Source organism: Pyxicephalus adspersus, chromosome 8 (assembly GCF_032062135.1).
Source record: "Pyxicephalus adspersus chromosome 8, UCB_Pads_2.0, whole genome shotgun sequence".
Lineage (NCBI taxonomy): Eukaryota > Metazoa > Chordata > Amphibia > Anura > Pyxicephalidae > Pyxicephalus > Pyxicephalus adspersus.
In genome coordinates, this window is record NC_092865.1 from 18677597 (window position 1) to 18693854 (window position 16258).

Consider the following 16258-nt stretch of genomic DNA (forward strand, 5'->3'; position numbering starts at 1 on the left):
CTTCTTTTCCTGGTTCTTCATTCTACATCACCCGACCCAGACGCGAGATCAGGTGACAAAAAAAAATTGCTGATCTCACTGCATGTGTGAGATTGGCACATTTTTCTCTTTGAGCAAAAAGGCTCCTTCTGCGCATGCGTGAAGTAGGTATCCTGGAAAGCTGCCGAAAATTAGGGGGTCGGTGTTGCACCCTTTTTTATTTAAAAAAAAGGGTGTTGCACCTTAAAAAAAAAAAAAAAAAAAAAAAAAAAAGGGTTCTCTACCCCCTTTTTTGTAAAGTGAAAATTTTGAGTATAGGTATGGTTTAAGGCAACCAAAACAGTATAAAAATCAGGTAAGAAAAAGAGAGAGACAGAGACAAAGGGCCTGATTTATTAAAGCTCTCCAAGGCTGGAGAAGATACACTTTCATCGGTGAAGCTGGGTGATCCTGCAAAACTGGAATGGGTTTCCCAAAGTCATTTGCAATTTGTTAGCAAATGTTTTCAATCCTAGACCAGATCCATTCCAGGTTTGCTGGATAACCCAGCTTCACTAATAAAAGTGTATCCTCTCCAGCCTTGAGAGCTTTAATAAATCAGGCCCAACGAGACAGACAGAACGAGACAGAAATAAAAAGAAAACAAAGGTTTACCTAATAAAATTTTGAGAGAGAGAGCATATTTGCAGGTTTGGTTTTAGATGTTTTTGTTTGCAACAAGCCGATAGTGGTTCACATCTATATTGGTTTTCTGTCTTTAAAAAGTTCATGTGTTACATTCTAAATATCTCATCTAAGGCACACATTCAGAGAACTTTTTAAAGACAAAACCGCCTAGCACATTATGTTAATTTCAAACGTAATCAAAAATGTTTGAAGCAATTGCACCATTTCTAACAAAATCCATATACCAAAAAAAAACAAGTCACCTACCAGGTAGTTTATTCTGGATAATTTTTTCCATCTCAACAACAATTTCTTCTCTGAAGAGGTAGTCCTCCTGAGATAAGCCATGTTCCTTTTCTATATTCGCCACAGAGGCACCTATGGCCTCTAGCTGGTCTGCTGTAGGTGGTGGAAGAGCTCGCAATTCATTTTCTTCCTGTTTTCCCTAAACAGCAAATCATATAAAAAAAATTTAAGATCTGTACAAAATAGAAAAGATGCTGCTAGGCAAAGTCAGGCTCTAATTCTATAGACACCCATTTACTCCGGTAACTCCAGACTCTACCAGGTACCACACTAACCAAATGCCCAGGAATACAAGAGATCCTCATTGGTGTATTGGTGGAGCAGAAAAAAAAAAAAAAGATTTTGTATCCTAGAATTTGAGAACAAACCCCTAAAATAGCCCGGATTTCGATATAGTCAGACATATCCACGGATGGTGATGAACTCTCTTCAAAGAAATTCTTAGGACTCCGACTCATCCGACTTATCCAACTCCAACTACCAGAGACTGCAAGTGATGTACTGAGACATATACACTTATATAATGTGGAAGTTGAGGGCATATTCCCAGTGTACACTGGGAAAGAAATACAGACAATCCCACAATTAATACGCAAATTACTTTTTTTGATAGCAAAGAAAGGTGAAAATGTAAATGCAGGTTTCCTAGAAAACCAGACAACAACAATGAATTAATTGTAAAACGCATAATCACCTAATTGGTAATGCAATGAAAGTAATAGAAATGTAAAACGGAAGGCACTTAGTAACCAAATCCTGTTACTATCTGGTCACATACAGAAAAAAGTCACTATAGTATAAAAACAAGCCAAAATATAACAAAAATAAAGGCCAACAAACCAAATAAATAAATCAGACCTGTATCTTTTTCAAGGCTTTCAGTCATGCAAAGACAAAAGATCAGAATAAGTAGAGCCCCTCAAAATCTTTTATTTAATATAGCAGTTTATTATTTTTAGACCTAAAATCACCTTTAGGGTTACAGAGTCCTTCCTGAATGGCAAAAACAGTACACACATACCCCAACAAATCTAATGCTATGCACCAATTTCTTTGTGACGGGCAGTTGTTGCGCAGCACTGGTGACACTGGTGACACACATACTGTAGCTCACACAAACAAGCTTTAATCAACGACTGGCAGACAGAAACAGAAAGGAGCTGGTGTTAACATTACCAGGATATTCTTTTTGTGGCGTTTCTCCTTAATGTGCTTGTGAGCCCCCTGTACATTCTCGATGTGTATGGAACACAGCTTGCATAGGTACTGGCAATTCGAGAAGTCTGGTGATCTCTAAAAAGGAGTGTGAGAAGGTGGAGATGAAAAAAACTCTGTACAATTACACTCTTAAAAAAAAATCATTTCATTTTAATTATCTTAGGTGACCCAGGTCTGTGGTCTACAATTCCCACTTGCCCTCCATATTATGTGTAATTGAAGATCATATGACACATGACCAGAGAATTTTTAACACACCTACGCCGGTAATAAACAGAAAATTAAATGTTGCAGTGCAGGGTTTTACCTGCTAAAAATCTGAGAGCATGCAAAAGAGCCAGCAAGCATAAAAAAGCGAAAAAAAAAAAAAAAAAAAAAAAAAAAAAAAAAAAGGTTTACCTGGTAAAATTTTTGCTAAAATTTTGAGCAGGAGAGAATGCAAGAGAAGGAAAATGCACATGGGAGAGAGCGCAAGAGAGAGCAGAAGAAAAAAAGCAAAAGGTTTACTTGCTAGTACTTTATCATTATTATGAATAAACAGTATTTATATAGTGCCAAAATATTAAGCAGCACTGTACATAAAATAGAGAACTATTGGGGCTATTGGGTCCCTACTGTCTCTTTTTACACACTCATAATAAAGCAATAAAGTAGTCTTGTTACTTTTCAAATACATTATCAGTTAAATCATGCATTGCTGGTTTAGACCTTTTCTGGTTAACTTCCTATTTCCGAACTCTCCCCTTAAGTCTCTGTTGATAATTTGCTCTACCATGCAAGGTAAAAAAATAAAACAACTAAATCTTATGGCAAGTTGTTTCTTTATTTAATACTACAAACTAGTTTATTTTGGACAAATGTAATTCTTTTTATTTTGCTAAATATAAAACTTTACATTTACCGCTCCCATCCAGGTGTGAATAGTAAAGATCTCCAACACATGGGAATTGCTTTGTTTTCATATCTTTGTGTAGCACATCAAACCATAATATCCACTTCAATACAGTCCTTTAGGAAGGCTTTGTTTATATAAAGCCAAAGATCCAGCTAAATGCTAAACTGTTACTTCCCTTTATGCAAAAAGTGTTCTGGACAGAAAATACTAGGTAACCACACATCTGCCCCTATACAGGGAAACACTGGGGGGAAAAGGCCAAAAAAATGGATAGATATTATAGAAAATGTATTTCCAACAGTTGAGAAGACAAAAGCATTGCATCAACATAAGGGGGAGTGGGTTAATTTGTGGGGGTTTAGTGCTTTGTTGTATTTGGAGTCAGACATTCCAGTTTTGTTCCAAGGGCAGCCAGGTGCATTGGCACCTATTTAATGTACAGTGCTGCGTAATATGTTGGTGCTATATAAATATCAATAATAATAATAATAATATATATGTTGCTGGAAAGGCCAGGTGCATCGTTAGCCCACATGTGGTTGGAAAGGCAGCCGTCCAAAAAAATACATATATACACATCAGAAGCAGACTTTTCAGATTTTGTATGCACCAGCTTGTGCAGGTAGGTTAACACTTTATTCTTCAAGGACCCAACATCACTGTAATATTGCAAATTGTGATATCACTCAGCCAGTAAGAATCATAGACTGTGCATTACATTACTCTCTATATGGCCATAAAGTTCATACACTCTGCAAAGTTGGTTCCTGGGGGGTGAAAGTTTGACCAGGTCTGCATAGCTGAGATCTGAAAGTTGCACAAGTTAGTATCTGTGTACAATAGGAAGATATACCAGTTTTAAGAATAATGTAAAGTTAGGGAAAATGAAAACGTGTTTTATGTTTCTTTGCTATGTATGTCACCATTGGGTGTATTTTCCTTTCACTATTTTTTTAATGCCAAATGGGACAGGAAGGGAAAGGAATGAACATGGCAACACAACAATTATTTTGGGCATGTCGGCATGAGTTTGATAAACATATATTTTGAAGTATTTAGAAATGTGAATTGTGAAAAAAGCTCACTAAAAATACCTTTTGTCTTGAATTCCTCTTGAAAAATAGAAGTGTATTTTCCGGTACGTGAATATATTTAGGCCCTCCTGTACCTACAGCTCTATACCTGTGTATCTGTGGTGTAAGGTCTAAGGCAATGCTGCCTCTGGCAGGCAAAATATAGAGGGTATGAGTTTAGGCAATATGATTGCAGTCAGTATGAGAATGACTGTGGAGTGTATAAACATGGGCAGCATGTGCAAAAAGAAAAGTTTGGAACCTAAAACAGGGAGTATGTGAGGCAAAGGAGTTGGGGAGGCATATCAGTGAGTACTATGTGCAGGACATGAGTAAGAAATGTATGATGAAGGGCCCATATGCAAAGGAAATAAGTATTACCAGTATGCTAGTAGGCAGTATGTGCAGGAGTTAAGCTCAGAGGGTACAATAGTATGCAGGAGGTAAGTGTAGAGGGGACAATGATGGACAGTTTGTACAGGGTACATGGGAAGAATTTAGAGTACATTGTGGCTGGCAGTATGTGTAGGTGATATATTGGGGGGCCATATGCACAGGAGATACATCAATTGGAAGTATGTGCAGTACACAAGTCCGTAGGGTGAGAAGTATGAACAGGAGAGATACGTAGAAAATAAGGCATCCGGCAATATATTAAGTACAAGAGTGTAGTGTGTATGACATTGGGCTGTACAGCAGGATTCCTCTATATTAGGGAGACTGAGTGGTGTTCTGTAGTCCTAACAAACTTCAGTCTTAGGTGGACAATGTTGATTCGCCATGAGTACAGTACAATTTTGGGTTTAGATACACTTACCTCAAACTAGAACACAAATCAATCCATCTGGCTACTACCGACCACAGACCTTTTTCACCCCTTCCAAAAACACCAACCATATAAAATCAGCATCATACTGATGTCTAATACCTTCTCAAGGCGGTATATATAGTCCCTCTCCAATCTCTCTTCTGCTTGTTTCAGGCCCAATTCTTGGTCCGCTAAAATGGACTCATCGGTTGGTAAGGTGCCTGATTGGACAGGTTTTGCACTGGGACTATTTTCCGCAGCTTTACCTGAACAAAAAAAAAAAAAAAAAAAAAAAAAAGAAGATGATACTAAAAAAAGGCAAATAAAAGTAAGAAAAGGGGCTATAAAGGTGGCAATACACTACTCAACATTCTTCAACCTGAATAAGAACAGCAACACTAGTTCCAGTTCATATTTAATTAGACTTTTGAAGAACCCAATGGTGTGCAGCCAAAAAACTCAGAGATTAGATTTACCTGATTTTGCACATATCTACCAGTGTATGACCAGCTTTAAAACTAGAAAGCACTTAAAACAGCCACCCACATAGTCGGCACCACATTTATCAATACTTTTTTTAATCTTCAAAACTTTACTTAGTATATGAAAACGTCTTATTTCCCAATACATAAGTAGGCCCTTTTTCACAATGCTACACAATGGTTAACATTAACAAAGCAAGCCTGCAAGCTCACCAACTCTCTAAAATCAATATACTCCATGTCCGGGTGAAAGGAAAGATGGCATGGAGTCACTCATAGCTCCATCTAATAGCTACACCAGTAGCTATACTTAAGACAATTCACCTAATATGTAACATCAAGCTTTTAAAAATAATGAAAAGCAACAAGAAACACACAGCTTTTTCATGTACCAAAACCTGTGGCAAGGGTGATTGTTGGTCACCTGGGTATTGATACTAGTTTTGGACTAGTAATCCTGAACAGGATAGACCTTGTGGAACATGGAAAAATATATGGCAAATAAAAATGCAGCTTCAGTTTGAGGTTTGTTACATCAGAATTTTGCTTAATGTTAACAAAAAGGATCACAACTGTTAGTCTCAGGGAACAATAATTTGTTATGTGTACAGTGGACCGTCATTTTTAAAACTAGAATTTTTTTTAGTTTTGCTGTAAGTGCAAATCTGCGCTCCATGTTCAGCTAGGGTTCCATTTGTGTTGCAAAGATTCCTTTCATACATGGTGAATGCTGTGTGAATAGAATTTATAGCAGGGGATCCCTGAAGACCTAAAAAGTTATTTCAAGGGTTATTATCTCATGTTTCAAGTTATTCCCCCCGTGTTAAAAAGTTTTGGAAACATTGGTTGACTCCAATAGCTGTCCCTGAAATTTAGGAAGGAGCAGCATCTGGGTTGCCTAATTTAATGCAGCATGACTGTTTTTAAACATTTTTTATTTTTAATCAAAAAAGTGTAGGGCTCTTTCTTGGAGTTATAAATCAAGATGTCATGCGATTCTGAGAGTAAACACCTGTACTCACATGGTGGAGATGATGTTAAAGGAGTTGTCTCTTGATCTGAAGATGGCTCTGCATGGCTATCTGAATGTATAATGTCTTGCTTAGCCTCTGGACAGCTTTCTGGGGAAGCTTGAGATTGGGTACCTAGATCTGGATTTTCAGGGGTTTCTATAGACTCTTTGGATTGTTGGTCGCTTTGATCTGACTCGGTGGTTCTTGGCTGACTCAAATTTCCAGCTCGTGATGGAGAGGAACTTTGAGCTCCTGCACTACATGAGTCCTCCTGGTCCTCCCCTGAATTTGCCATGCCACTAGTGCAATTAATGGAGTTCTCACTGCATGAGTTTGAGTCTAGTAAAGTGGCATCACATGACTCCATCAGTTTTCCCTTCCTAACAATGGTTGAAGAGCTGGCATCACTATCTCGACCCAGTTTAGCATTTCCTCTGTGTTTGTGCTTTTGGTTGTTTATCACTCTGCCTTGTGTGCCCCTGGCTTCCCCACGGCCAGCGCGTGCCAATGGCTTCTTTGATTCATGATTGGCTGGTTTGGTGACACCATCCATTATTCCAGGTTATCTTCAGACCATTGGAGAAAAGTCGATCAAATCACAGCAGCAGCTTCAAATCCCTGCTGGACACAGAATAACAGTAAATCAATCTTTGAAATGAAATAGAAAGGTTTATATCATTACATTATCAATATACAAATTATCAAAACATATAGCCGTTCATCATAAATTAAGGATAACAATACTTTTTTATAGTTATTTGTTAAAGTACAAAGCTCCTGTACGACAGTCTAAATTGGTGATTCTTTAACCCGGGGTTCGTGGAACCCTAGGGTTCCTCCAGGTTACTCTAGGGGTTTCCTGAGCCATGATAAATTTGGTCAGTTACCACTGACATCAATGATCTGCAGGGGTGATACTTTCCTCTGGCCAGCAATGTAAGAGACATTCTTCCCAGTGACTGCCACACTAATATACTGTGACCTGTGGATATAGTAATTTATAGCAGTGGTTCCCTGAAGACCTAAATATTACTTCAAGCGTTCCTCCATGTTAAAATGTCGGTGCTTAAAATGAATCTTAAATCTAGTTACTATGTGATGAACAGGTCCCACGCAGTAATCTAAATACTTCCTTTACCTTTCCAGGACTGAGCGTTTTTGCTACAATTTATATGCTAAAGAAATTAAGAAGATTGATATAATCTGTATTTGAATTATATTGGAACCTGCACAGCTCAATGTATGTAATAAAAAGGTAGCAACGGGAAGAATCCTGTCTGCTCCCAATTTTTATTTTAAAGTTCCAATTTAACGGTAACTCCATTCTCTTGACTATGCAGTCAGGCAGAGATCTATAAATTGCAAAAGTGGCCAGGCAGTGTTATATGTTTCCTGGCAGATGAGACAGTTTGCTATATGTATTTTCACTGTATATAAAATCATTTGCCTGAATAGCCTAAAGATTACCAGATTTTAGGAATACCTGAGACCAGACTATGGACATTAAAATTGGGCGCACATCTATGTCGTGTGGCAATGCACACGTAACTGAACTGCACAGTAACATAATTACATTGGTACAGGCACTGGTGCTTTGCACCTTGCTGGCAAACTGGAGTATATAAACTAAACATAGCACATGCACAATTTTTTTTGTGTGTGCACAACGATGTGTGATAGACAGCCCATTCAAATGCTGGCACACATCCATGTGGTTGGACTATTGTAACAGCATAGATGTGAATTAGGGCTGATGTATTCTGCTATTTTTAAAAACCAGTAACATAGCTCATTCCTGACCTTTCCAGTTGTTTGTACTGTGAAGTAAATTGGAGGGATCCTCACAGATCTCAGCAAAGTCTCCATGGTTGGGTTTCATTTGTAAAGTTCAGACAAATGGTGGGAACAGGTAATCCTAGGCGGCACCCAGCAGTTGACATCCTGATGGCAGGCCAGCTCCAAACGTAGTGCTGGTTACCGCTAATAAACCAGTGACTTAACATTGCACACAGAGAGTACTGAATTGTTCACTAATATCCCCATTTGCTTTCTTTTCCATTTTGTAGGAATAATAAAACAAATTCTATTAGAATGCTACAGTAGCAAAACATATTCATTTGCACTGTTTAAAGCCTAAAATGAACTTTCAATTACAATTAGCTACAAGCATTCCAGAGGCATGAAAACAGAGGTGTGCAAAGACTTACAATTTGTTTTCTTTAGAAAGCAGCCACGGCAGCTTTGAATAGTAGAAAAGCCTTTCCTCGCCAGCAAGCTGCAGACAAGAACATGCTTTGTGTGGAAGCCGTATATCTCAGTGTCTCGCTCATTCCTATCATTCTCTTTGATACATTGAACGCTCTATTGCCTTGTCTAAAGCGTATCATTCACTGATCGATATCTTTATAGGCTAAATGTCGGATTCCATACAAAGTTTGTATCTGAAAATGTAATAATTCCCAGGGAACAGTTGATCAAAGTTTTTTGACCTATTGGAATGCCTGAATGACCGAACCGGGTTAAAGTGCAGAAGAAAGCAGTGGGGGATTGCTGAAGACTGTACAGTAGGAATTAATGAATAAAAACAGTAGCCTAAAGCCCAACAGTCATTGCTATAGTACACCCTGAGCTGGGCAGCAATTGCTACATCGCGTTATGGGCTACAGGCTGGAATCCATTGCTTTGGTGCACACTGGCCTACAGACTGGAAGCCATTGCTTTGGTGCACGCTGGCCTACAGGCTGGAAGCCATTGCTTTGGTGCACGCTGGCCTACAGGCTGGAAGCCATTGCTTTGGTGACGCTGGCATGATAAACAAAAGGCAATGCTTGATTTCATGTAGACTGCAAAATCCAAACTGCAACACTGGGTCCAATCCTCATTCATTCAAATTTTGCTGAAATCTAATGAATATTGAGTGGTACATAGTGGTAATTCATGCATAGTAAGAAGATATCCATCGTTTACCTGCCCATAAAGATCTAGATGGTGTATGGCCAGTTTAACACTAATAAACCAAAGCAGAAAACACCCCGATCACACAGGTGCATGATCAGGATGCAGCAATATGGTCAAAAGTCTGCCACAGGCTAAAGCAGCCATCTCTGTCAAAACTACACTATAGGGCCCCCCTCTACACAAACACAGCAACAGACAGCCTATTCATCCCCTTCAATGAGTCTATGCCACAGCTACAAGTGAAAGCAACTACACGCAACCACTAAAAGGCCTGTGCTAGGGCAGAACAGCTGGCAGCAGGAACACAAGCTCTCCAGAGTAAATCGCTCTTTGAATCATGAATCAAACCTGCAGATTGTGTATATAAACAAAATTTAAAAGCTGCTACAATGATTAAAACATCAAAGCCAGTCACTAAATCATTTATGCTTTACTATGTTTGTGTCATTTCAAAAAGATGCAAATGTTATTAATATTATATCCCAGTGTTTCTCAACCAGGGTTAGTGACACCAATAATCGTTTTGGCTATGTGATGACATGCAAAGTTTTCATATAGAGCAGAGTTTCTCAACCAGGGATATTTGGAATCATAGGGTCCCTCTGGAGTTTGCTGAAGGTTCCCTGATCAAGTTTAGGTGACACCAATGATCTTTTTGGCTACAAGGGTGAAATTCTTCCCCAATGGCCAGCAATATACCAGGCATTCTTCCCACTGACCACCATACTAATGTAGCTGTGGGGTTTATATAAAGGAGATCTATAAGACCTGAAATGTATTTTAGCAGGGGTTCCCCATGTTAAAAAAATCAGGAAAGTCTGGTATAGGAGCCAGGCACAAGCACTTTCTGTTAATGGGTGACTACTATCTTTCCATTTTGCTTACATGTTGTCAGCCTCCCGCATGAACTGAATAAGGTTACCAGAAGCTATGCGGACACACTGCAAAGTCACAGTCCATTATAATGAAAAAAACAAAACAATGATGGGCAGTCAATTCTGAAACAATGCATGTAGACTAGGCATGGGCAAACTACAGGCCCATTAGGGATGTTTCTCTGGCCCTCTGGGTGGTCCACAGCTCTGGCCGGTGCCACCCCGAGTAGGGTCAGGAGAGGGACCCCGCTGGGGGGCGCCCCAGCCAGAGCCGCGGAACATGTCCCCCGGATCTGAGCTCGTGATGGGAGAGTGGGTGGGTTGTGTGCAGTGGTAGTCGAGGGGTTATGTCATCGATGCCACTGAACGGGATGTCATGATGGCATAACCCATCGACCCGGCCCCGCTGTCAATTTTCATTTCAGATTGTGGGCCCTGACAAAAAAAGTTTGCCCACCCCTGATGTAGACAGAAAGTGGCTGAATAAACCTGAAGAAAATAAGCCCAGAGATGCCTAAAAAAGGTAAAGGTGGTAGAGGTAAATATTAAGAATACACAGTGCTTCAGCAAACTACAATCTTTTAGTCAGGGTTTTTTTTTATCCATTAACCGATTAAGAGTAATCAGCTATTTTGGTCTTTTGTCCCCCATGACCTCTATAGCAGGGTTTCTGAACCAGGGTTCCTTGGAATCCAAGGGTTTCTCCAGAGGTTTCTAGGGGTTCCTGGAGCAATAAGCACTTTGTGCCTCTCAGATCAGTGTAACTGATACCAATCATCTTTTTAGCTATCTGTTAGGGTGACATTTTTCCCCACTGACCAGCAATGAATCTATTATTCCCAATAACTAACACACTAATGTACATTGAGCAGTGGATATCGTTATTATTGTCAGGGGGTCCCTAAGAACCTGTAAGTCATGGAGTACCCCATGTTAAAAAGATTGAGAAAGGCTGCTCTATAGTGGCTATTAGGCCAACAATTAAAGTTGTTTTCCCCACTGTTTACATGTGAATGACCATAGGCAGATGTGAAAGTCGGAGAATTGTTGGTTCCTGCCCATAGACCTTTGTTCCTCTTTTTGAAAATAATAGATAACTGGAATGCCAAAGGATGTTCACAGACATAATTTGCATCTGTGTTGCTTCTGCTTTCATATTGACTTATGCAATGAAGAAAAGCAGACAAAAATCCTTGTGCACCAAACAAATTACAAAAGGAGCTGACAATCTGCAGTATTTTGGTGTTAGAACTTCGAGCGATTCCCTGTGCGGCTCCCTGTGGCTGGCACCTTGCCAGCTGCTCGGTCACTTGCCCCACAGCACATCTCTAATCATCTTCTGCACATTTGATAGCAGGCGGCAATGAATAGTACTAGAACAGCTCACTGCCACCCATTTTCATTCCCATGGGAGTTGCAGCAGGGGGACATGATCTTGTAGTGTCTCTTAAGGGGCAGCAGTTCCTGGGTATGAGAAAGTGATAAATACACTGCAGCCTCACCACCAGTGTGAACTATTTATTTGTTCAATGAACAATCTGCTTGTGGACCACAGATATTGATTCAGATTGTTTGGCTACCCACAAATCCGAAATGGCGCAAAGACCCTAGGGACGAGTGACACAGTGCCCCACATTATAGAATACTGCCAACTGATAATCCAATACAAATTGGGGTAGCACGGTGGCTCAGTGGTTAGCACTCTCCTTTGCAGCGCTAGGTCCCAGGTTCAAACCTCAGTTAGGACAATATCTGCATGGAGTTTGCAGGTGCTCCCTGTGCTTGTATGGGTTTCCGGTTTCCTCCCACATTCACAAAATATGCAGTTAGGTTAATTGGCTTCCCCGAAAATTGATTTTAGACTGTGTTAATGGCATATGACTATGATAGGGGCATTAGATTATGAGCTTTTTCGCTAATGACACGACTATGGACTTTGTACAGCGCTGCATAATGTCGGTGCTATATAAATACCGGATAATAAAATACACATTCACACTGTATTGTCCCACTGACTGTATTATGATACGGTATTATAGTACTAATTTTAGGAATCAATATTTATAAAAAGCTGTAAACAAATAAAAATATTATATAATATACATGAAACAAAAAACAGCCCTACCTCTAAAAACAAATAATTCAAAATAACCCACAAATAATAAAACTCACAGCGATCCCATCACTGCTTTGGTCTCCAGGACTACAAGGACAGAATTTCATTTGTCCAACAGCTGCAGCACAAACAGTCTTGTTTTGCAGGGCCTATGACATTTTGGAACACAGTGTCACATATACAACCCCTATCAGCTGGTAACAACCTCATGTGACAGAAATGAAACCCAGCTCTGAACTGCAAACGAAATGAAACTGCTGAGCCGTTTCCTGCAACATTATTTTTATACTCTTATCTCGACTTGATAGCCTGTGCTGTGAGCGCTGTTAAAAGGGAATAAACAATCCAGCCCATTTCTAGGCAAATCGAGAGTGCTAGGAGGTCAGACCGGTGTGCTAAAAATAATATTTCTGCATTATGTATATAAATATATATTGCAAATGTAATTTGCAGACGTAGAATGCGAGTTTTATGATTTGTCCAGTGACAACGGTTTCAGCAGACTGGAAGTGACATATAATCTGCAACAGGGACACAGAAATTTCTCAGAGCTTTCCCAAATACTATTTTGTTTTTTTGTTGCTATTGGGAAATTTGTCCTCACATCGCATACAGTAATATCATTGTCAGCAGTGCAGTAAATAAATCTATTTAATGTATCCCAAGACAACAATACAGACCCAACAGGGTCTTCTCCTTTTCTACTGTTTTTTAAAAACAAAAAGGTAAAAGCTTTGGGTGGTCACATGTCCACAGAATCCTAAACTTTGTTCCAATTCCAGTCATGGTCTCTTTCCCTTTATGTGAAGGAAGATACAATAATGATACATAATAAACTAAAATGTGTGCAACTGTTGCATGTAGCAACCCCATGCAGATATCAGTAACTAGTTTTTGTGACAGTGGACACGTGGATATGTTTTGGGAGCTCTTGACCCAGAGAATTCAGCTTTTGACTTCTTTGTAACATTTTTTTGTTATTTTGCAAGGACCAGGGGCTCCTGAATCAGGAGATGTATTTTCAGAGATGATGATGAAACCCTATGCAATCTATTCCCTGATGTAAGGTTATCCACCTGTGCCAATGCCGAGGTCTGCAGAACATGCCTGATGGCTGGTGGGGGTTCTGATCCAAAAGCTTCAGTAGTTTCTAGGATTCATACCAGGAGCAAGTATATGAGGTCTGACCTAAAGTGGACAACCCTTTCATATAAAGTAAAAGTTGTAATTTTTTTTTATACCCCCCAACAGAATAGGAGCCTCCCGGGATCCATGACGTAGGCTCTTCGCTGCTCCTCCTGAACATGCCCCATCTCGGGCATGCATAGAAGAAGCCCTTTCTTTAACGGAAAAAAAAAATTGACGATCTCACGCAAGCGCAGTGAGATTGGCAATCTTTTTCCCCATCTAGGTCACCCGATCTCGCACCTGCACTGTGCACATAGTGACATACGAAAAAGAACCCGAAAGAAGAGTGAAGTGCCTGGCAAGGTGTCAGCTCTCAGAACCTGAGCAGGAACACCTTCCCCCCCCCCATGGGTCAGAACCTGACTCTAATTAACCCTGTCCTCCGATCTAAACCCAATCTTCTTTATTTCAGTATAGGCTTCCTTAAAGCTGGATTCTAGCCCTTTATTTATACAGTTTATTTTATTGCAAGAATACCTCAAGCTTGCTAAATTTCTAGAGCCAGTTTTTCTAAAATGCACCCCTCAAATATGCTGGATTTCCCATCATTTTAATCTAAACTCTAATTGCTATAAATATATCCTTATTAGCCAGAAAAAAAGATATATCCTTATTAGCCACAAAATATATAAATCCACATTATATCCACCAAATAACTTCCAAACCCAGATGTTACAGTGTAAAACCCACCTAAACCTATTACAGAATGGCTCAAGAAAACTAGAGAAGGGGGCGTATACAAGACCAGTCACCCTGCATCACTGAAGTGACTGGTCTGTGTTACAGGAAGCTCCAGCACAGGTGAAAGTTTCACATGGGATCACTGCACAGATAAGGAAGAAATGCACAAATTAGACCAATGTTCAGGAAACAATACACACGCTTCTTAGATTTATAAGGTATCTCAGAGCTCAACTGTAAAGGAAATGTCCACATGGGCATTTGTCAAACATGGGTTATTCACTCCCAGGTGCCCACTTTCAACCACTGGGAAGCCAGGAGCAATGCCTAGCGGATTTGATAGGGGTCTGCAGGACAAGGTTGTATCATTGGAAATTAGACACAGCTGTGTTAGTGAATGATGGCCAGTGATTGGCCGAGAAGTTAGGACTGCATTAGTGAAAGCAGGTAATCCATTGGCTGAAGAGACACAGCTGTGATAGTGAATAATAAACAAAGATTGGCCAGGAAGTCAGGACTGGGTTAGTGAAAGCTGATCATTGATTGGCTGAGCAGACACAGCTGTGTTAGTAAATACTGGCCAGTGATTGGCCGAGACGTAAGGACTGCGTTAGTGAAAGCAGGCTATTGATTGGCTGAGCAGACACAGCTGTTAGTGAATACTGCCCAGTGATTGGCTGAGGAGTCAAGTCCAAATCACAACAAGCATTTGCTCATTTTCCCTTCTGCTCATGGGGCAAATGATTGCAGCTCAATGTATGGAGTGGAAGTAGCTGTACAGCAGAACTCATTCTGGGAGTGGGTAAGGGTAGCTATTGCTAAGAGGAAGGATGGGGTAAGGAGGAGGGGGTAAGGAGGAGAGGGTAGGGGGAGGCCAATAATTGAACTTCAGGTTTGCTTTACAATCGATTATTGATCATGTGACTGGGGAAATTATCAGAGGGGGGAGGGGTGGCTGAGGGTCTGTAAGGTTTTCCTGTTGCCCATAACAACCATCAGCCTTATAGACGCTCCATAACACAATGTAAACACAGGACCCAGGCCCCTCCCCCATTCTGCACCTCCTCCCTCAGGCTGCTGTGGTACCACAAGCCTGAAGCCCCCTAGCCATGCTGGGATCTGTAGTCCTCTCATTGTAAACAGAAGGCCAAGCAGAGTTTATGTCTGAATGATGCAGACACACCTCCAGGCCGGCCCCCTTGCACTCCTCGCTTCGGCGGTCAGCTTACCTGAGGCCCCGGCTGTGCAGGCCCTGGCTACAGCGCGAAGGACGCTACGACTCCGACGGCCTCCGCTTTAGGTGGACGCCATGTCCGGCTGCTCCAGCTGTGCAGGCCCCGAACAGCCACTTCACACGGCCGCCATGTCCAGCGCGAACTGCATTGTGGGACGGGGGAGTGGCCGGGGGGAGGGGCACTGTGTGAGGTGGGGATGTAAATCTTTGTCCCTGGGGGGGCTAACAGGTCTTTGTGTGACATTAGATCCCAAGTTATGTCTGTAATATAGATTTATTTATCATCAGGGGGCATTCCAAGTGCACCTGTCATTGTAGGAAGACATACATTACCAATAAATCCCCTTATTATAAAGTATTGCTGCACCCTGTATGCAAATTGTGACTTTACAAAAGTCAGCAGTGACTCCTCCCCTTTCCAGGCCACGTGCTGCTGCAAAGCCACCTCCCCCCAACCAGCACACTGATATTAGTTGCATATGACAGGTCTCCCGGGCATACTGGGCCAGGGCTCCTCCGGAGGTTTCTGGAGTTATTTGTGCCTCTCGGGTCAGCGGTACAATTTTTTTGCATGGAAACTTATTTTTCATTGTAGGCTGAAATTCTTAGGAATAACTTACCAATATTTAATACATTTAAAAAATTTAATAAAAAACTTTAAATAACAAAACTCAAAAATCTGTTAAAACATAAAAATATTTAAACATGTAATTAACTGTGTAGTAGCACGTATAATATATATATAATATAATTATATGAATATTTC

The 16258-nt window shown here is 40.5% G+C and overlaps 1 protein-coding gene across 5 annotated transcripts in view; it reads right to left on the reverse strand.

Moving 5' to 3' along the window:
• TUT4 (terminal uridylyl transferase 4) overlaps positions 1-15636 on the reverse strand; it is a 35408-nt gene extending 19772 nt beyond the window's left edge. For 2 of the 5 annotated variants that reach the window (XM_072419651.1, XM_072419647.1), the window contains exons 1-5: positions 15488-15636; positions 6450-7058; positions 5066-5211; positions 2128-2244; positions 913-1090 (exon numbers count right to left, since the gene is read on the reverse strand). In XM_072419651.1, coding sequence (XP_072275752.1) covers positions 913-1090; positions 2128-2244; positions 5066-5211; positions 6450-6993 — 985 coding nt within the window. In that variant the 5' untranslated portion in view covers positions 6994-7058; positions 15488-15636. Of the gene's footprint in view, positions 1-912; positions 1091-2127; positions 2245-5065; positions 5212-6449; positions 7062-12445; positions 12582-15487 lie in introns of those variants that run through there. The other 3 variants (XM_072419648.1, XM_072419649.1, XM_072419650.1) reach the window with 3 other exon arrangements.
• Between the last annotated feature and the right edge of the window lie 622 nt (positions 15637-16258).